General features: G+C 34.7%; 7 protein-coding genes across 10 annotated transcripts in view; 5 read left to right on the forward strand and 2 right to left on the reverse strand.

The window, feature by feature from the left end:
- Positions 1 to 1096, forward strand: part of ush (Zinc finger protein ush) — an 82077-nt gene extending 80981 nt beyond the window's left edge. For both annotated transcript variants that reach the window (XM_088036684.1, XM_088036683.1), the window contains one exon: positions 38 to 1096. In XM_088036684.1, coding sequence (XP_087892810.1) covers positions 38 to 637 — 600 coding nt within the window. In that variant the 3' untranslated portion in view covers positions 638 to 1096. The remainder of the gene's footprint in view (positions 1 to 37) is intronic.
- Positions 1097 to 4567: 3471 nt separating this feature from the next.
- On the reverse strand, positions 4568 to 5746 carry fs(2)ltoPP43 (female sterile (2) ltoPP43). The gene is made up of 3 exons (XM_088037176.1): positions 5519 to 5746; positions 5135 to 5469; positions 4568 to 5084 (listed from the first exon to the last, which is right to left on the reverse strand). The coding sequence occupies exons 1-3, from the start codon at positions 5672 to 5674 to the stop codon at positions 4682 to 4684; spliced, it is 894 nt and encodes a 297-aa protein (XP_087893302.1). The 5' UTR covers positions 5675 to 5746; the 3' UTR covers positions 4568 to 4681.
- Positions 5747 to 5875: 129 nt separating this feature from the next.
- On the forward strand, positions 5876 to 7084 carry Chmp1 (charged multivesicular body protein 1). The gene is made up of 4 exons (XM_088037175.1): positions 5876 to 6062; positions 6184 to 6447; positions 6499 to 6700; positions 6753 to 7084. Exons 1-4 carry the CDS (start codon positions 6029 to 6031, stop codon positions 6874 to 6876), a joined length of 624 nt encoding a protein of 207 aa, XP_087893301.1. The 5' UTR covers positions 5876 to 6028; the 3' UTR covers positions 6877 to 7084.
- A 241-nt stretch (positions 7085 to 7325) lies between these two features.
- LOC148174764 (uncharacterized) lies at positions 7326 to 15066 on the forward strand. Its single transcript, XM_088036145.1, is given in 15 exon segments — positions 7326 to 7670; positions 7826 to 8413; positions 8466 to 8701; positions 9823 to 10166; positions 10218 to 10462; positions 10519 to 10822; positions 11227 to 11351; positions 11402 to 11513; positions 11561 to 11658; positions 11705 to 12114; positions 12163 to 12626; positions 12678 to 12870; positions 14071 to 14290; positions 14342 to 14510; positions 14561 to 15066. Coding segments are annotated over 14 exon segments (3876 nt in total). The 5' UTR covers positions 7326 to 7670; positions 7826 to 7864; the 3' UTR covers positions 14968 to 15066.
- Positions 15067 to 15905: 839 nt separating this feature from the next.
- On the forward strand, positions 15906 to 18322 carry LOC148174765 (uncharacterized). The gene is made up of 7 exons (XM_088036916.1): positions 15906 to 15918; positions 15963 to 16035; positions 16087 to 16112; positions 16181 to 16268; positions 16398 to 16507; positions 16590 to 16657; positions 17806 to 18322. Exons 1-7 carry the CDS (start codon positions 15906 to 15908, stop codon positions 17962 to 17964), a joined length of 537 nt encoding a protein of 178 aa, XP_087893042.1. The 3' UTR covers positions 17965 to 18322.
- A 1627-nt stretch (positions 18323 to 19949) lies between these two features.
- On the forward strand, positions 19950 to 20713 carry LOC148174766 (BPTF-associated chromatin complex component 1). Of its 3 annotated transcripts, none has more exons than XM_088037324.1 (4): positions 19950 to 20032; positions 20140 to 20231; positions 20277 to 20375; positions 20433 to 20713. In XM_088037324.1, exons 1-4 carry the CDS (start codon positions 20015 to 20017, stop codon positions 20662 to 20664), a joined length of 441 nt encoding a protein of 146 aa, XP_087893450.1. In that variant the 5' UTR covers positions 19950 to 20014; the 3' UTR covers positions 20665 to 20713. The 3 variants fall into 3 exon arrangements, with proteins under 3 accessions (XP_087893450.1, XP_087893448.1, XP_087893451.1); XM_088037322.1 differs by having other exon boundaries at positions 19998 to 20080; XM_088037325.1 differs by lacking the exon at positions 20277 to 20375 and having other exon boundaries at positions 19998 to 20080.
- LOC148174767 (putative RNA methyltransferase CG11342) lies at positions 20707 to 21564 on the reverse strand. The gene is made up of 2 exons (XM_088037321.1): positions 21284 to 21564; positions 20707 to 21237 (listed from the first exon to the last, which is right to left on the reverse strand). Exons 1-2 carry the CDS (start codon positions 21458 to 21460, stop codon positions 20707 to 20709), a joined length of 708 nt encoding a protein of 235 aa, XP_087893447.1. The 5' UTR covers positions 21461 to 21564.
- Between the last annotated feature and the right edge of the window lie 143 nt (positions 21565 to 21707).

Consider the following 21707-nt stretch of genomic DNA (forward strand, 5'->3'; position numbering starts at 1 on the left):
AAACTTTGTACCCAACTTATAACGATTTATTTTCCAGGAGGAGAAGTACATCACTTACATCCTCGAGGATGACAGTGCGAACGTGATGGAAGTGAACGTGTCTCCGACGGCGAGTGCCCCCAGCGTGACCGACGACCGGGCGGCGTCTCCAAGTTCGGAAGGCCGTGGCGAAACATTACACCACTGTACCCAGTGCATGTACAGTTCCCCCTACAAAGCGAACGTCCTCAGACACGCCAAAATCGCCCACAGTCCTCGCGACACCGAAGAAGTCACTGTCAACGGTTCCTCCGACAAAGCCAGTACTCGTTCCATGCCGTCGTTGGACGACGAAGACATCATAATCAAAAAAGAAGCCATTGAACCTGAAGTAATCATAGCACCTATTGAAGATTCGCCGAAAGAGAAGGTCGCGGAAGAAATAGCGAAGAAGAAAGAACAAGAAGACGAGATTCTACAAGAAGCATCCAAATCCGGACCGAAGTACTGTAAATCTTGTGATATTTCGTTTAACTATTATTCGACGTTCATTGCGCATAAGAAGTTTTACTGTTCGAGTCATGCTGGGGAGATCACCGCCGCTTCCGCTAATAACAATAACAATTCGACGAGAGCTGCAGAAACTTCGGTGTTGTAAGAAGTGTAGAGACAGAACAAGTGATTCTTAAGTGTTGAAATCTGGGCCAGTCCTCTGTATACGCGTACTTGTTATTATATATCTTGTAGATTTTCGCAAAGCGACACATAATCGCAATACGTTAACATTATAACTATGAATGTAAAAATTTATAAGTTTTTAAGCTTTGTTTTGTATAAAGTAAAGATTTATGGATATTTTTATAGGTTTAAGTTGTATTATATGAAATAACATAATGTTATGCCAAAGCTGTAGTGTATGATTTTCCTTTTATCGGATTTTGTAGGGACATACATAAGCGTAAGCCTCTTTTATTCATATCGTTTAAGGGACTATGTCTGAGTTGCAATGAAAATAGCTAATGTACAAGTGAATTCATGTTATATAATTATATAGTTGTTTGGTGTTCAAAACACCCACCGAAGGTTATATAAATATGCAGTGATTACCCTTCTTGGAGACAATAAATTATTTATTTGTACAACACTTTTTTATTATTGAAAAAACTTATTTGCCACGTCTCAACGCAAATGAAGGTAAGTTAAAGAAAAAGTTAACCCGGCGCATCCACCACTATTAACATTTATTTTGACCGATTCTATTTTTTGAAGGTAAACAAATTGTGACTCAGTATAAATAATTGAAATATGATTATCCTCATCACTTCTTGCACAACGGTAAATACCTCAGACAAGGTGAACTAAAAATAGAAAGTATTACAATAAATCCGCGCACTATAAATGTTCAACAGTCGTATCTAAAGGTGAAAGATAAAAGATTAGAATATTTTATTAAGATTTACCCACCTACCAGCTGCCACGTAACTAATTTTATGATACAAAAGAAACAAAGAGTGTTATTCTCTTCTTATCTCTCTAATGCTATCCACAATTACTTACGTAATTGAGCTTAATAAATTGTAGTGCGTGAAATAACACTACAATCGATGAGAAAGATTATTTTCAAATAACGCAAGAAGTAATTTAGATTCTTTTTTAAATATTTATGCAAAATACGTAAAAATCTATATAAGTAATTTGCATCTTTCATGCAAGGTGCGTTTGAGGTCAGGGGGCTTAAACAAGTAGCAAAACAAACCCTAGGTAATTGAAAAAAGCACGAGACAATAGGAGATATTATGTGCTAGTTATGAATGAAATAACGAGGGCAGAGGAACGTCGATATTATTTTTGCGGTTTTCAAGACCAATTGTATCGAAATATTAGTACCTTTTCTTATTCTTGGTACGAGGTTTTGTGTTTTCACGAAGTTCTTAGACTTGATTCTAAAGTACGTTTTTGTAACATCTTTTTTGCCGTGTATTTTCATCCTATTTTTTTTATCTTGCCCGATACTGTTAAATGAAAATATTAAGTACCATACTTAACTACTGAAATTAACGTCTTTGCATGTAGTCACGATTTAATAAACTACGATAAGCGAGAACTTCATGGAAAGTACAGTTACAATTGCAAAATGTACTGATTGTGGGTAAAAAAAATTAAGAACTTTTGTACAAACTTGGTACTAACTAATAAATTTTACCCCATTAAAACGTTATCTGAAATCATCGAACTAAAAAACGAGCTCATTTAACATAATGCCTAATCAAAACTCGTGTGTGGTTTTTTCCGATAAAAACAACAAACAAAATTTGATCAATAAATTGAAAAATAGTGTCCAACCGAACTTGTTTTGTATCTTTGTATGTGTGGGTTTAGTTCTATTTGCTTTATCGTGTCGTTGCAAAATATTAGCTATATCGCGCGCTATCGCCGGCCGCTCGTGCATTTTTACCGAGATACGGGAATCATTTGCATAAGGCTATAATAAATAAACGAAGTTATCTGGGTGCATGGAATATATGCATGGTCGGTTCAGATTACCTAGATTCGATAAGTGCAGCCACATATCGCCCCGCTGCCCACGGCCATTTTTAAAACGGCACTTCCAACTACTACGAGGGGTATTCGCAAAATCTCGTGGAAATGCAGGTTATACAGGTTGTGTGGCTATGGAATATTGAAAGTGGGAAGGCTGTTTAAGAGTTGACTAGAAATTATTATTATGGCACGAATATTTAGTATCTTGTCTAAGCTTGAAATTTAAACTTAACACGAAAACTAGTTTGCTTTCATTATAATTAGGTACATCTAAATTTTTGTTTAATTATATCAATCATCACAATTTGTAAAACTATATTTCTCGCCCCTGGTTGCAAAAAAGGGTTTTGCGAAAAGTGTTCTATTGAAATTGTCAGAGGAGTTTGTTAACTCGGATCGTGAAAAGAAATAAATATTTATCACTACCACCACATCTCAATAATCCTCAGTAATATTTGTTACCGTTTTTTTCGCACTTTTGTTACTAAAAATCTGGTCTTACATATCGCGAGTTCGAAAATTCAATTTTTTCAATTTACAATGTAAATTTATTTCGCCGAATATTTTTTCTGGAATGTTGCTCCACATCTCCGGAACTACGACAGACAGAAACGCTTTCGGTCGAATTGAGTTAATGGCATTTTTAAGGCAGAATCCAAAACTGTGCTAATTTTTTTGGTACACCAACAAATAACTAAATTAGAAAAGATTGAAATTATTTCAAGTTCCAAATTTTTTTTTGTTCCATCTCCAAAATAACTAGATGGAAAGATGCGGTTTTTGCTATGGTTTTTCTCACACTTGCGTTGCTAAGAAGCGGGTATTATTGCAAATTCAAAAGTAGTTTTTATTGATTTAAACGATAGAAAAAATTAAATTTTTGTTTTTTGATCGCCCCCTGCAAACTGCTTGAACTACTGATCTGAGATTTGGTCAAGTAATAAATCTCAAGCTACTATTTCAATTGCAATATAGCTTGAAAGAATTAAACATTGTTTTGGGCCTGAAAAAACTCCTTAAAAATGCCTCTGTTAACACCTCGTGAAAATCTATTTCGGTGAACATCTAGTTGATTTGTGAAGCACGCTTAAGTTATTGGTACTCATATCTCGAAGAACTATAACTTCACGTAGAATCGTAACTGTGCTAATTTTTCACGTACGTAAACAAATAACTTATTAAGAACCGATTAAAATTTCTAATAGTCTTCTTCTCTAAGGTTCTTGTCGCACTTTTCTTTCTAAGAATCCGGTCTTACATTATTCCGATTTCAAAAATTTTATGTTTATAATTTTAAGTGTTCGGGCTTTTGAATGCCTAGGAATGTCCACAACATCTGAACATACTGTAAATGAAGTGTGGCACTTCGGTCGTAGAGAAAATTTAGTTCGTTTTTTATTAGTTACGTAGATTTCTAAACCAAAGTAATATGAAAAAACTTAACCAAACATAAAAAAGAAAATTCTTGTTTGCAATAAACATATTGCGATTTTCCTTTCCAACTTAAAAATTATTTTATTCCATTTAAGTAATGTTTAAATAAATAATTTTAACAGCAAGAAAAACAAAATCTATATAAAGTTAATAATTATATGTATGTACTCATAGCGCATCCACCATTTCCAAAAATCTTAAAAAACGTTTTAAATTTAATTATTATGTAATTTTTTTTAAATGCAATAAAAGGCTCAGAATCAACATTCCATAAGACTTTATTTTTGAAATAGGCAGGATTACAATTTTAATTACATAATTGGTGAAAAAAGGGAAATCAATAGGTCAACAAAAACTCCTCATATTAATTGACTTTTTTATTGACAAATAGGCACAAATTGTAATTTTAAATCGTTATAACGAAAAGAAAATCATGATCCTAAATATTAGATATTTTACCATCAAACTCGTAATCGTCAAATGCATGCAGAAACTCTCTGCTAATGTATTTTGGGTTGCGTTTTCAAATTACAAACCACAATGAGATGCAATGATGTAAATAACTGTTTTTTTTTCTATTCGGGAACAATAAAACTACCATAAAAACAAAAACTAAAAAATGAGATAATTATATTTGCACTTTAGGGATATTTAACACAGGAAGACCTGCTTTCCTCATAAACAATCAAAATTTGACACACTTATTAAACAAAATACTGAGATCTAACTAATAATAATATTCCTCTTCATCTATATCTCCATAATACAAATCGTTATTTACACCAGTCGTTTCAACAGCTTTCTTGTGCCTCGCCTTAAATCTCGCGTAACGTTCACCGTATCTCTGTACATCGGTATCATCAATATCTTCTTCAAACCCTGCAGATTCACTATCTACGCTGTATATAAACCCTTCTTCTCCATCATCACTAGATAGATCACTTAAATCACATTTTTTCATTGCTTGAAGCATATCGTCTTCAGTTACACTCTCCATGTCAGATTCATCAGGATAATCATTTTTCCAGTTACATTCTGCATTAGAATCTTCACTGTCATCACTATCTAACTCATTAAGACCATTGTCTCTCATGGAACCATACATTAAGCAATCATTGTATGGATACATACTGAAAGTACAAATTTAGTGAAATTTAATAACTAGATAAGTAACCAATACTTGACATAGTCCTCAAACTGAGCTTCACCAAGATAATCTGACATTGTGTAGTACAAATCATAAACATATTTGGTCCCATCTTCTGAAGTTTTTGGCTCAGTCTCATTGCAGTCGGTTTCTAGATCATAAATTGTGTACTCTGACTCATTTCCTTCAATTGATTTATCTGAACTATCATTTTGTGAACGAAAACAGTTCACGACTTTATATCGACTATTTTTAGAGTCTTGTTGCTTTTGCGCCCTTAACTTGGAGACTAAATCAGTGTTATGTTTTTTAAACTGTTCTTCTATCTCCACCTTGGTCGGTTTTTTCAAATGAGCGAAGATATCTTCCTGTTGTAAAAACCATTAGTAAGAAGTGAGGTTAAGTTTCATTTTCTACCTGATTGTGGATTGTTCCCGCAAACTTGAGAATTGTAGATAATTCAGAATCTCCTTTTACATCATTTCCATCAATTTTACGTTTCTTACAATTTAAAATTAGAGCATCTGAAGGTTGATCATCTAAACGCCTTTTCAAACGAATCACAGCCGCCATTTTTGAAACAATAAACGTTAATTTTGACAGGTGGCAACACTGCTTGACAATTGACAAAATTGACAGTTTCAAGGTTTTCAACTGTGGGAAATAATTTTTAATGTATTTTAATGGAAGTAGCAAGGTAATTTTCAACACAAAAATGAATTATGATGCGTTCAGATACGATTATTTGTTTTAATTCACAACTTGAATTAAGAATGTCAAATATTTATTATTTATGTTGGCGGCCCTGTTATTAGTCATCTGCAGAAATACGTCAATCATTTGTCATCGCTTGTTATTGAAATTATTAGTTTTTTGTGAGATTACTTGTTGGATTCGGTGTTAAGGTTTTACAACAAGTGTTACAAAATGGGGAACGAAATGTCATCTTCCGCCATGGACAGTATCCTTTCAAGTTTTATAGGTTATAATCGTTACAAGGTTATTCCCAAAATTACCCAAATTCTTTGATCTCCAACAGTTTCCTCTATCAGATTTTCGTGTAACACCCTTAACTCTCTAAGAACACCTTTTTAATTTGAAGTTTGCGGTCAAAGAACTGGAAAGGAGCTCAAAACGATGCGAAAAAGAAGAAAAACAAGAAAAGGCCAAAACAAAACAAGCAATACAGAAAGGGAACATGGAGGTCGCTAGAATCCACGCGGAAAACGCCATCAGGCAAAAGAACCAAGCTCTAAACTATCTCAAAATGTCAGCCCGAGTGGATGCAGTAGCCAGCAAGATACAATCAGCAATTATGACCAGAAAAGTCACCAACAACATGGCAGGTATATTTCCAATTGTTTCACGTAAACACAGTGTTCTAATGCTTTATTAAGGTGTCGTCAAGGCTATGGATGCAGCCATGAAAAGCATGAATCTCGAAAAAATTTCCAATGTCATGGACAAGTTTGAGACACAGTTTGAAGATTTAGGTGTTCAGACCGACGTGCTTGAGAACACAATGTCACAAACCACCACAACTCTAATTCCCCAAAATGAAGTTGATGGACTTTTACATGAAGTTGCCGATGAAGCTGGGTATGAAACTGTGTTTTACTCCCAGAGTAGGGTTTCATTGCGAGTGTTTCAGATTGGAGTTGAATTTGGAGCTTCCGTCCGGCGTCGAGGGAGGCACAATAGCAACCCCAAGCGAAGCATCGCACGAGCAAGACGAACTCACTCAACGACTCGCCCGATTGAGGCAGGCAGAATAAGTACTTGATTTGTGATAACATAATTTTAATTCCCAACACATTTAAATTTAAAGTGCTTTATAAATATGTCCAAGCTAGGTTAGGCTAACGTGTATGCTTATGTATAATAAATGTGTTTTAGTTTTTAAGTAACACGTTGGTTTGATATTTTGTTAATTATTATACACGTATTTTTTATTATCTGGTTGTAATAAAATATCAACAGTAAGTGACATTTTGAACATAACCTAAAAATCCCGAGAAGTCAGGTTAGAAATTTAAATCCGTCCCGCTCTCGTAAGAAAACAATAAATCCACCAATGAGAAAAAAGAAAATTTGTTACCATAGAAACATGTAAACAACCCTGCAACCAATAAAAAGAATAAATCGGATCACGTGGCGCGTTTACGGGTTCTGATTGGTGTGTCGGTTGAGATTCAAAATTCGCGCCGGAGAGCAAGTTGCTGGTGAGTCGCTGCAGTAAACGTGACAACACCGCAAATCAGTCAACAATGATATTTTGTTAACGGCTGGTTTTTAATGAAAACATGTGATTTTGGTTGGAATCGGGGCATTATTAGGGACGATTGAGTCTAAAGAAGAGCTTTCTGGCACTTTGTGAGGTTTTAAAACATAACTTTGTTAATTAGAGGCGCTGTAGTAGTTCGAAGTGACACGCCATTTTAGACGCAAAACCACACGTTCGTCAGGAATTTTAAGGAATAGTGTACCGTTTTCGAGTTATTTTCGTGAAAATCCCGTGTGTTTTAACTAGGAAGTGTTAGTTTCGCTAAATCAAAGTATATTTAATCGGGTAAGTTCAATTTTAGATCACCAACAATACGGTGTGGCATGTTGATTTTCATTGTAATTTAGTGCTTTGCGAAACGTTTGTTCACGTTGAAATAGTAACGTGGTAGCTTGCTAAGACGTTGTCTTCAACTTCTAACGTCTACTTGTGGATTTTAGTTGCAAACCATGTTCTGATATTTGCTCTAAGTGCAAAGAATGGCCCAGTATTTTCGCGTGTTGAGCCAAGAAGATAAAAACTCCGAAGAAGTAGCGCAGTTTTACCCGAATATCGATGAAAACCAAACAGTTCAATATGTAATTGCTTCTGATGGCACTCAGCAACAGTTTCAAACCCAACCAGTAGTGGTGTCTTCAGATCAGTTGATGGTAGTTGAAGGACAAGGGCAGCAAGTGATTATAGATCAGTCACAAGTTGCGTTCCCTTCATCCCAGTACGTAATCCAGGATACATCATCTATAGAGTTCCCAAATCGCCAACAGCAAGTTTATTATATGACAAATACCCCACAGACTCAATCTGTCATTGTTGAACAACCAGTGACACAACCTGTTGTTTTAAACCATCAACTGATGCAAGGACAGTTGACAAAGACTAATTTGGCAAATACTGTTCATCAAACTTGCTCTCCTAATAATCTCAACACTCAAGTTATACAAGAAAAAAACCTGATTCCTGTCAGAAATCAGTTAAAACTACGACAGGGTAATGTTATAAATGCGAGAGGGGTGGTCATGAGCACACAAGTAACGTGGTTTGTAAGTGGATGAGGTTTTATAATAATTTTTATTCTTTTAGAAGATTGGAACACAACCCATTACTAAAGAAGGAGGCCAAACTTTTGTGAGGAGTAATTCTAATGAAGAAGAGGTAAATTACTTTATTGCTTTCTTCTGTAATTACAATCTCTTACTTTAGAGTGAAAGGGAGAAAGAAACTGTTGCATTAACAGACGGAAGGATGATGAGCTTTACACAATATAGAAAACTCATGGCACAACAAAAACAAAACCAGGCCCAGGCAATCCAAGACAGGTATGAATTATTTATCAAATTGAAAAATAACGTCGATTTTCAATTTCATTTTTTATTTTTAAATTTTAAGGTTGGTAACAATGTTATTGTCATTTTACGGTGCACTGTCAAGTTTTATCAACTTTGGGTGATTGATCTAAAGTTAGGTTAGGAACTCAACAAACTTTAATCATTAAACGTGTGCAGTGCGTATGGTGAATTAACGAATAACACGTGTAAAAACAACATTCCTCTTGCAAAGAAATCTTAGAAATACCAAAGTAAATATCATTGTTTTCATATTGGCACTCTCACTCTTCATTATGTCCTTGACAGGAATTTCATATTTTATTGTTGAGTCAATTTATCCGTTTGGAGAAGAGTCGAAGTACCAATTTTGGTTTCAATCTAAAATTTACCAAAACTATCAAGGGCACTGTTTCATTGGACTGTACCTTCTGTCTTCATCAAGTTTGAAGTTGTTCAAATAAAAGCTTATCTTCAGATACTTTCAAAATTACAAGTCATGTCTTTGATTGTTTAAACGAGCTTGACGTCGAACAACTCTTGCGAAACTTTTTGAGGAAGATTCTTTTATGATATGTAATTTGACCACAGCACCTAATCGTGTTTTGTAGTTGCAATTCAAGACAACAAAAAAAACGTTTGTTTAATCAGAGACATGACGCAAAATTTCATTGACGATGAATTTGTCCGTAAAACAACACACAAGAGTGATTCCGCCCACCACTGTCATAATGCAAAACATATTTGGAAAGGTCAGGGTCAACTATCAACGATGCTTATATCACGGAATATTTTTCTCCGAAAATGCATTTGTGGATGACAATCAACTTGTAATCAATGAATAATTAATTAAATATTGATTATTTTTCCCTCGGATTACTGGTTATAAAACCAGTTATTTAAAACAATGCGTTTATCGATCCCCACCCGCCCCAACTATCCACTCATTCATTAGGGAATTTAAATAACTTCTTCCAAACACCAAGAACCCACCCATCATACATCAATACAATTTAAAAATAAATGAGAAAGTGGCGGCATTTCAATAATACCTTTAAAGTATTGATCAGTGAATATATTATTTCATCGACAGTTTTATGATGAATAATTTGCAGGATTGCATCGCCAGGACTAGCGAATATAACGCAAAGAAAACCGAAAAATCCTCCACCGACTAAACTTCGCAATGCTAAACCTAAACAGGCTCACCGTTTGAATCGTAACAATTTCAATCAAAATTCTTCTATGGATGAGTCTTTTGAAGAACAAAAAACAGAAGTTAAGCAGAATGTTTTGCAGCAGTTTCCTAATCAGATTCCTCAAAGGATGAATAGACAAAGTGTGGCTCAAGAATCTCAAAGTCAGTATCTTATTCAGCCGAGAGCACGCGACAACAAGCCGCAGGTCCATAGACCGCTGCCTCATTTCTTGCATTCCAGTCAGATTCAGAATATTATTGGTAAGAGTTCAAAGAGTTCTTTATGTTTGTCATTCTTTTGTACTTGAACAGACAGCGCACCCAAAAGCGAAGAGTACACAGATTCGATACGTATGTTGGTATTGCTGGATAATGGAGAGCAAAGACTTATTACTTTCACTCTACCTAAAGAAGCGTGTACGATCCAAGAAATTTTAGAGCAAGTCGGTGTTCCATTTACTAAAGAAACACCAATTCAAGTCTCGGAAGCGAATTCGTACGGTCTAAATTACATAGTCGCTGTCGGAATTGTCCCTGGATTTTCTCTAGACGGAACAGTAAGTCCCGCAGCATTCCAACCAAATCCAAATAATTCTTATCTTTATTATATCAGCACGAAGAAACATCTCAAGAAAGCGAAATATCCACACAACTTACATCCCAATCTGATCAACAAGATTCGACGGAAAATTCCGAAACACCAACTCCGGAACCTCCTAAGGAACTTCCTCCAAAATTGATTGAAGGACAAGTGGCTGTGTGCCCTTATTGCGGTTATTCGTCGGAAGATTTTAACAAGTGTATGAGGTGTAAAAGGAAGTTACCGGAAAATGTTAAGGCGCGAGCTGCAACTGATGGGAAGAAATTGGATCCAAGGGGTCTACTTTTGGACAAGAGAATTGGATTGAAGACCAATGGTTCGTTTTCATAATTTTTTGTTTGGTGTTGGCGTAGTTCGAAAGTTTTGCAGCTACTTGGCACCACTGTAAGGCATGAACGCATGTTGGCATGATTTTTGTTAATTTATCATGTGTCTTTTGTTCTTTTCTCGTTAATGTGGAAATATTCAAACTTCGCGCCTAAAATCATGGCTCGTGCATGACAATTTCCTTGCAACGAAACGTCACAATCAACAAAACGGTTAACGGTTAGGTTAACGGATGACAGTTGCAACTTTGATTTGATAACGGAAGCGCGAAATTTGAAATTCAAATTTCAATAATTAAAATTATTTACCATTCAAAATCCCTCAAAGTATTGTTTTTTTAGTAATTTTTATAAGTTCATTAATAATACTCAAATCCCTTTTTTTTTCTTGCAGGTGTCCCCAGAATGAATCTCTTGCCCAAAAAACGGCCTCCAAAGCCTAAACTACTAGAATGTGAAACAGTTGTCGTAAGTTCCGATGAAGAAGACGATTCTGAGAAGAAAACACCGGTTAAGAACGTAAGGAAGAATTCCACATATTTTACCGTTTTTTTATTCTCATTTTATAGGTAAGTGAGCAATTACTAGAAAAACTCGGCGCTGCTGTGACTATAAGTCCAATCTCGAAAGAACCTTCCATTGTGGATATCCAAAAATTGAGCATAGCGTCTGCATTAAAAGGTAATTTTTTATCTTACTCATGCCTATGTAATTTCATTACATTATAGCTACCGAGAAGACAACAGCAATAGATAAACTGCATAGTACAATGATCTTATGTAGAACTGTAAGAATAGGTTCCTATCGTTTTGTTCCTCCAGAGCCAGTAAGTTATCAAAGTTCCACGCCACGATTTTAATGTTCTCTTTTAGATCAAAATTGACACGAACGGGTTGTCATTGAAGGTACCACACCCGAAAAGTGACAATACGATTAAACTCATTAAAATAGAAAATTGTGACATCGTGAAAGTGTTGATAAGCTTCCAGAAGTCGCTCCCTGTTTTGTTTTATTATTTGTTACCGTGCGTGGGTGGGATTGTTCGGGCAGCTTTAGAAATGACTCAAGGTACCGATTGTTATTTCGATCCTTTGTCAGAATCAGAGGAGTCACACAGAAGAATCACGTTATTACCAGAGACGCTCTCAGAGGAATGTAAACAAACTTTGCATAAAGTCTACTCCAGAGTTGGAATGTTGGAAGAACTAACATACAAAGAAGCTAATGATATTTTGATCAAGACGTGTCCCAAAGAACTTTCAAAATCGGTGTTGAGTTACAGGTAAAATCAGAGGTACAAATAGATAGAAAAAAACATATTTTGGTGTAGTGTTTCAGAGATAAAACCAATCCTCATGTACCCTGCTGAAGGCCGAGGAAGGATCACCATCAACACGGAAGACTACATGTGCTTGGGCCAAGACCAGTTTCTTAACGATGTCATCATCGATTTTTATTTAAAATACTTGCTATTAAACCTACCCAAAGAAAAGCAAGATAAGGTGCACATTTTCTCAACTTTCTTCTACAAGCGGTTAACCACGAAGCCAATAAAAGCATCACGAAAGTCACAGCCTACGGAAATCGATCCTAATTTAACCCCAGCGCAAAAGAGACACAGTCGTGTTAAAACTTGGACAAAGAATGTGAATATTTTTGAAAAAGACTTCATTGTTGTGCCTATTAATGAAAATTGTCATTGGTTTCTCGCGATAATCTGTTTTCCTAATATGAACGGTAGTCAAACTATGGAAGGGCAGCCCATCAAAATCGAACCGAAACAATCAAAAAAGAGTAAGTTGGTGAGATTGGGGTGGTAGAAGTTTAACGAATGGGTGATTTTAGAAAAAACTGTTGCTCCTGTAGCTAATGTTGTAAAAGAGAAGAAAGTGGAACAAACGATTATGTGTGAAGATCCGGAGTTGAGTGATAAAGATGAGGCTGAAGGCGATGATAGCGAGTTGGATTCTGATGATTCGGAAGAACCGCCTCCAACTTTGTCGGTGGAGAATAACAGCAAGAGGCCTCCTATAAAACAGTGAGTAGCTGTGTTGGCAAAATTATGTTGTTTTTCACGGTTGCGGGAACAACAGAAGCGATTACAGCAAAGGTTCTAAATAACAACAAAAATTACCCCAAATTGAGTCAAGTACCTCATTTAGTATTATCAAAACATTATTAAAAGTCATGATCTAAGCAAAAGTAACGCAAGCAGTATTGCCAATGTGGTAATGTTAAAAAATTGTAAGACTTGCAATGTCTTAAGATAAAACGCTACAACTTACCTCTACAGTTTCTATGTTCAAAACTAAGCTTCAAATATAAAATTCGTAAGATTTAGGTTGGACATACTCGTGAAAAAAATAGGGTTAAAACTTTTGTAGGTTATGTCGTGTCAATGTTACCAATCGTTGGAATATAAATGTGCAACTAGTGGTTCTCAACAAGTTTCATTTTTAATGCAAAAATAAAATTGAATCTAATTTTTACAGTTCACTAAAATTTAAGAAAGTAGCGCTAGGCAACTACTGATTTATAACTTTCATTTGAAAGAAAGAAGCATTGGTCATTTCTTGTTTGTAAGTTGACATTTGTTCATTTTTTTGTCAGTGTTGCCACTTCTCCGAAAGAAAGTAGTAAATTTCCACACTATTAAATTCTCAGTGTTGCCAACATTATCAAATCATTGGCGGTTGGTCACATTTGTTGATCAATTTCTTTTTTTTGTATGCTAATTTTGAGTCCGTGTTGCCAATTGTCTAAATTTAAAACAGTGCTTCTCAAAATGTTGCATATTTTAACTATTGTTTTTTCCTAGCACTGACTGTAAAAAGTAGTAATATGATTCAAAAAAACGAGATTATAAATTGTAATAATAATTATTAAAAAAAAATTACACGATATAATGTGTAATTCGCAGAAAACTTGAACCCTTCAATAAATGCAAAACGAAAATCATAAAAGAATTTTCTAAATTCTGTTTATATTTTTTTTTGTCCGTTCGTTTCGCCGCAGGGTTGCCAATTGTTGGAATTTTATCATATCGTTCATCCTTGTTTAGTATTTCAATGTTGCCAATAGTGGTAATTAATTCTTTTACTATTGTATGCAAAGTTACATATTATGTTATAGGTCAGTCATTTTTTTATGAAATGCTTGTAATTACCAACAATATTTTGAATCAAATATAGAACCGTATTAATTTATATCGTTTTAAAACTGAATAATTTATTTCTAGGCCATGCATTTTAATATTCGATTCTTTGGCTGGAGCGAGTAGAAGCCGAGTCGTTGCAACTCTGAGGGATTATCTAACATGCGAATATAAAGCTAAACAGAATATCGACAAGACCTTTACTAAAGACGTTATTAAGGGAGCTTGCCCTAAGGTGCCGCAACAAACTAACTTTACAGATTGTGGGCTATACCTACTGCAATATGTTGAACAGTTTTTTAATGTGAGTTTCAGAAAAAATCTTTAAACCTAACTTAATTGTATTGTTTTTCAGGATCCTATTAAAGATTATTATATTCCAATTTCTCACTTAAAAACGTGGTTTGAAGAAATTACAGTGACTAAGAAACGCGAAGATATTTCACTTCTTATTCAGTCATTAATGAAAGAATCTGGAAAAGACCTGGAAATTTTACCGGAAGTAATTTTTCCTACTCAAAATGGTAACATGGTACTTACATCTTCGGACTTTTTAATTATTATTATGTTTTAGGTGAGCTTACCGAGCGGGCACTTTTAGAGAAAGAAGAAGATAAGTTTGTTGATCCAGATGAAGACATGGTTGAAGATGAAGATGAAGATTATGTACCTCCAACTAATAAATCGAAAACCAGTGATAGTGCTAGCGAGAATAGTGAAGTAACTAATGATTCGTACGAATCTACGACTAAACAACAAGCACGTGACAGTTTTAAAGTTACTTTAGAACTCTTTAAACAAGTCGTCACCTCTACTCCTCTTTTAAGGCAGCCAGAAATTAGTGACTTACCAAAACAAAGTAACAGAGACACTTTATCGTATCTTAAAGCGAAACGTATTATCAGACACAAAAACAACGCAACCAGTGAAGGCGCACCCGAATCAAAAAAAATAAAAAGTGCAGACACCAATAACCCGTAAATTTTTGTTCTAGTTATCATTTTATATCATACATAAAATTGTGATTAAATAAAATTTTCAAAACACCGTTTGAAATACGTGTTTTGAATGGTCTTTTTAGTTTGGATGATTTATTTATGATTATTTGTAAATTGTTATGAAATTGTAACAATATTTGTGTTTAAACTATGCAGTATATTGTATTGGAAAACAATAAATTATTAAGGATCATTCTGTTTTTACGGAAAAGGTTAATGACCCAAGCAGTGTTACCACTAGTTGAGAAAAAAAATTGGCAGGTGCTCCACTCAACGAAAAATTGATAATGGCATGGTTACCAACCGACGGCAATTAAATGAGTCAATGGTGCCAATAGAATAGTTCGTAAAAAATCCAAACAGGTTTATACAAATTTAATTGAATGATTTTCTTTATCTTGAAACCACGTTGAATCGTTACAATTTCTGTTTTTCTGAACACAAAATTGGGTAATATCAGTGCTGCCAATCAAACTCAACTGTATAACTTCAAGGTCACTAACTGTAGATGAAGTGTTGCCAATGAAGAATACCCAATGATTTAACACTGTTCCCAGTAGAAGAGAATTTGTTAAAACTTTGTTGTCGTTACTTTATTAATGAAACCACAATGCATTGAGTCAATAAGCGAGAATAAAAACGTATGTGTTTAAATTGCAATAAAATAAAGCACCAACCATCTGCTTAGTTGAATTTAGCTACGGGTGTTCGAAATGTAGGTGCTATCTTCGACAAATTCGAGATCCGCCTAAATTTCTCCATTTTTGTTTTGATCCGAATTTTAGAAATTCACAGTAAAATGTATTGTTTTAGTAGTCATTTTAGGATAGACTGTGACAAAAATTATAAATTATTTTTACAAAACTGTAATTTACAGGAAAAAAGTTAATTAATACAAAATAGCTCTTAAAAGTCAAGGTGATGACTAAGGAAAGTACAAAAATAGTTAATCGAAATACTAAAAAAAAGATTGGCAAGGTGAAAGGACTATTTTTGTCCAAAATATCGAAACTTGTAAGCACTGCAAAAACATTAGTTCAATTTTTTTAATGTTGGACGTGTTTTAATGTATTAATTTAATTTACGTAAACAACGTAACAAGTTATCAGCACATTTTGTATTGTCGAAGTATGCCAGAAAGATCAATAAACCAATTTTTGTTTTTACTTATTTTTCAAATAAAATTTGAATAATAGCTGTTCCCGCGTTTCGTTCTCATTGGCTGATCTTAAAACAATTCCTTCTAGGCGATCTAGGCAACCTGCGATACACAAAATTCACTGGGTAAGTCAAATTATTAATAATTTTAAGTAGAATTTGTCTTTCAATAGAAAACAAATTAATCCTCACCAATATTTAAACAAAGTTTTGCAAATCTCTTGCAAAATTTTGCTCACAATAGACTTGGCTTAGCTGTCACATTTTTTCATTGAGGTTATGTAACATTCTAAATTTAAATTATTCTCAACCTGGAACAAGGTTTTGTCGAGTGCACATTCACATTGTAGGTACCGGTAGTAGAGGTAATAAATCCCACGGTCACTTTTTTTCTCATTGTCACATAATAAGAGTTTTTGGGGTGTTCTAACAGGTTCCTTGTTGCAGGCCCTGGAGTATTGGAGATGCACCTGTCACAGGCTAGGTTGCTTGCCCTTCGTCTCGCAGTTGCTCAGGTATTTTTTTTTATTTAAGTACTATTTAATATTAGGCTAAGAGCAAAAAAGCCAGATTTTTCAGAATTTTACAAAATAGGCGTTCCTAGTGTAAAAAAAGCGAACATATTTTTCTGTGTCTTGTTTCAGTTATTTATCATTCAAGATAAAAATTTGTATAAAAAACTGGCAAATAAACCGTAACCTACTTTAAACCAATAAATCTTTCTGATAAATCGTTTTATTGCCAGGAATTGTTCCTAGTTTATTTGCAACTGTGCATGTGACATAAATATAAAATTTTATCTCAAAAATTGTAAGAACTATTTCGATTTATTCTAATTGATCCGCAGTAAATTAAAAAATGGGGGCACAAAAAAACTCGTTATCTGGATTAGACACATGGCGCCAAAATATCGTTAGGTAACAGCGCCCAGAATTAAGATAACGAAGGTATTTAACCTTCGTAAGACGTCAACGCAATAATTTTGTACCTATAATCTTTGCCGGCTTTCAAGTCCACTAAAAATTCTGCTGCTAAAGTACATCATTTACGCACATAAACTTTTAATTTACATTTGGCACGTGTTTTTATCAACAAAACCACGTTTAACAAGTATGCATAAAAATATAAAATACGCTTATGACCTTTTGATATGATTTAATAACAATAATATCAGTGCCCATGTGGAGTGTGATGTTCATCGACGTTTAGAATCATTGATAACTTGAGAGGGGGAAAAAGAACAATGTGACCTTGACCTATCGTGCTTATTTTGGGGGCATTTATAAATATAATAACTGTCAGTTTGCCAGCAAACAAATATTCGAAGTACGATTTTCTTGATTAAGCTCCCACTGCTTGTGTTTACGTCCGTTGAATGTACTTTGTTACTGATATAGTTTCAATGTGCCCCCAAGGAAGTAAACAAGGCTATAATAATTTGAGGCGCCTCCGTTAAGTACTCATTTTGAAAAAGCCACGCTGTTGTGAAGAATACTTGGAAATATGTTCAGAGTAAGTTTATTTTGGGAACTGTTTAATTAGTATTGACCGCGTCGCAATATAATAATTAAGAATGAAATTATCGTCACTGGTAGACTATTATTACAGCTTGTTTAGTCTTATAACGATTGTGAAAACAAAGGTCAATGATTGATTGTTTCAGAATGTTCCGGTCCCGAGAAGACATTTCGACAGACTAGTTTTTCCAACGGCTTTCCTATTGGCATCGATCGGAGTTGGAGTCTCTTCCCTGAGTGTTAAACAACTCCTCAACTCCCCAAGAAAACGCAACGCTATAATGCAATTGCCAAACTCTTCCTAATTTCGTGATGTGGATAGTTGAGCATTTATTTTAAAATTATGTGTCAATGTAAGATGATAAGTATTCATCAGTACAAAAGGTACTACTTTAAATTTATCTTTACATGTCTTCTGAATTTCGCCAACTGTTAGTGTAATAGACTTTTTTTTAATTATGATTTTTCATTGAGCCTCTTTAGCGAATTTTTGTAAGCATTTAGGCCGGATCGCACAATTTATGGTGATACTTACAAGAGTAATGAGAAGTCAGAAGTTGGTTCTTCCTGTTTTTGGTTATACAATTTTTGTATGCAGATTATTTATGATGTAAACAAGATTAGACTCACGTTATGAATGTAAGTAGTAAATGTTTAAATTGATACTTTTTTTTTTCAAAGTACAAAGCCCAAAAAACCTCCAGTGCTGTCAGGTACTTAATTTCAGCTCAGAATATGCAAACTTTGAGACGTAAACATTCTAAAAAGCGAAGACTTCGAACTCGAAACCCAAAAGGTCTTAAAACATCTTAAGAAATTGAGAAACTGGAATACGAAGATCTAAAATATTGTACACCTGAAAATCCAGGTATGAGACCTGAGAACTTGAGCCTCAAAAAAGTGTAACAAATTTCAAATTTTACGGAAAACATGCTTTTTACAAATAGAACTCTGCAAAAAGTTTTAAAGCGAATTTGCTAAATCAATTTATCCCGACCGCTTGTTCCGCCACTGCCCAACGTGCTGGGGTGTGTTCATAAAATGAGACGTCTGTTGGAGCGTGTGACGTCAGAGTGATGTGATTAACACTCAGATTCGCCAGTGTTATTGCGTTTATGAACGGTTTCCGTGGTTATTTAAATGTTTGACAAATCGGTAAATCACCTACATACAAAACCCAACTTTCGCAAAAATTCATGACTTAAACTATGCCAAATTTCTGATATCGACATCTCGCTTATTTTTTTGAGTAAACTTAAGTTATTATACATCAGTGTACGCAGAATTTTCCGCAGATTCCAAATCTGGGATTTAAATTCAGATCTAACAACAAATAACTGAGGTATGGCCGATCAAAGTTTCGGAAAGTTGATTTTTATTTTTTCTCATTTTTCGTAATTTTTAAAGTTAAATATCTCGGAAACTATTTGAGATATTGAGATTCGGTTTGCGCCATTCTTTTTCTCGGCTCATTTTACGTTAGAAAATGTTGTCAAAAGCCCAAAATTCGATAGTCGACTTTTCGCGAAAAAAAATTCTGACTCAAACGATGAAAATTTTTAATTTTTTTTATTTTTACTCATAGCTTGTAAACTATTTGTCCGATCGATCTTAAATTTAGCCAGTAGATAGATTTTGAGCTCCTCTTTCGACTGATGTATAATTCAAAGCTATTAAACATCGTTTTCATTTGGAAAACATTGATTGAAAATCACCCTAAAATAACGTTTTCAAAACAGTTTTTGGCTAATGCCTCGTTTATTTATTTAGCAAACTTAACAAATCTGGGCTTATTTTATGCAGAATGTCACGCTAAATCCAAAAACATGAGAATTTTCAATTTTCGTCGACAAATAACTGAGTTATGGTCATTTGAATTTTTGGGTTGTTACCAGAGGGCCAAATTTTTGAAAGTTCAAAACAATTCGTGCTCGATATCTCGGAAACTATTTCAGATATTAAGATGCGGTTTGCGCCATCGTTTTTCTCGCGATTTTTTACATAAGAAATAGTTCTATGATTTTTCTACAGTCGAGGTTTGCAAATTTTCGCAAAAATTCGTGACTAAAATTGCCAAACTTCTGATATCGATAACATTTGACGTGCATTTGAAATCCAGGGCATTGCGCATGTGGAGCGTTTTTCATCTTTATGAACGCTTTTGTGTCACATTTTACACAAACTTTACACAGAGTGATTTTTATGAACGCAGCCCTGCTGTCTGGTGTCAACTGTGGCTGTCAATGTCAATAAGCGTCAGCGCGAGTGGCGCTCAAAAACGAAAACAAGCTTCTAAAGCATAATTGCGCGTTTCGGCGTCCCAAAGTGAACTATTTCAGTACAAAATATCAAATTATGAGTTCAGCGAGTAAGGTGAGTGCTTCAAATTCGTACGCAAATTGTACAACGCTAACACAAAAAGTGAGGTTATACCAAACAAAGTTTAGCTTCTTCTCTAAAGCACGATCCACAACTTTCAGGTGGGTGAAATTTTCACGGCCGCGGGCCAAGCGTTCAACAGACTCGGAGATTTAACAATGCAACTTCACCCAAACGTGGAATCTCAGTCTGGGTAAGTCGCATCCGAAACATCCAAACATTTCAATTTTTTCTCCAGAAAATGGACCGATGAAGAAATTGAGATGCTCAGACAAGTAGTCAAACAGTTTTCTGACGGTTTAAACCAAATTAGTGAGCATATAAAGAGGCGAACAGTGTAAGTCATCCCAATTTCTTCATGAAAAAAGAACTTATTACATGGTGTTTTGTTTAGGTCACAGATTAGAACAGCGTTGAAAAAGAAAGCATTTGAAGACGCGGGACTGCCTGTACGACAGTTGAATACAGTCTCCCAACAATCACAGCAAAATGTTCAACAGCCACTCATCAAATCTGAAGTAACTTTAAACATGTTGAATGCAGCAGAATCAGAAGTAGATGTTGAAGGATTACATGAGGAAGTTAAATTGGAGTTTGATGGTGCAAATGAAGAGGTTTCCTCGTAATTGTAATTTTTATTAACATGTTTTTATTGTAATTAAATTATTTTAAGAAGGAAGGTGTTTGAACACGAGTAACTTGCGCCCCCATTCACTTAAGTCACTTTGGTAGATTTGTGACATCCCACATTTTTCTTCCAGGAACTTTTGAATTTCTTCTTCAACAGTTTGCTTTATTTTTAACTCCTTAAAAAGTGTGAACTCTGCGCCACTGATTTTCATGCGTTTAACGGCAGTTTTGTAGCACTTCCATGGTTGGGGCTCTATTATAATTAAATCACCGAACTCGCAAACAGTTTTCAAAAAGTCTTCTAATCCTCCATCGCCATAATTCAAGTGTATCCACATTGTTATAGAAAAACAGAAAACTGCATCAAATTTGGTCAACTTTCGTCTCTTTAAATAGTCTTTGATTACAGCCCTACTGCTTTCCTTCATGAAATCCAAACAATAAAACTGAATGTTTTCAGTTGCTTTTTCTTTGGATCTCTCTACTAGCGTTGGATCGATTTCGACGCCAAGAATGTTGCAAAAACTGTTTTTTTCTTTCAAGAAATTATACAGGGAGATGGTAAGATCCTAAAAAGTCCCTTTACTATTTGTTTTATAAATAATTTCATAATACCCCTGCATTGCTTCCCAAATCCAATGCATAGAAGGCTTTGTTTTTTGGCCAAATATCGGTTGGTAACAATTTTAGGCGGTTTTCCGGGGGATGAAATTGGTAATAGTTTATAAAATTACCATACTGGACTGCCCCGGGGTTTCCCCCTTTGAAATCTAATTCTGGTCGTTCCGACATAGTTCTAGTCTATTTAGTCCTAATAACTTGTTTCTTTAATAATTTTAAGGTTAATACGTAATAAATTATAGGGATTTTATTGTTGACGTTGTCAAGTTAAGTAGGATTATTTATTTAATTAGTTAAAGTTGACACAAGATGGCGGCGTATGTGTTGGAGCGTCTTTATATTTTTATCTGTAAGATCTGTTTTTTCTATTTCTTATTGTGACAACATAAATATTTTTTAAAATTTTAAATGCGTCAAT

The sequence above is a fragment of the Gnatocerus cornutus genome, chromosome 5, assembly GCF_029298725.1.
Source record: "Gnatocerus cornutus isolate USDA-ARS CGAHR chromosome 5, icGnaCorn1.1, whole genome shotgun sequence".
Classification (NCBI taxonomy): domain Eukaryota; kingdom Metazoa; phylum Arthropoda; class Insecta; order Coleoptera; family Tenebrionidae; genus Gnatocerus; species Gnatocerus cornutus.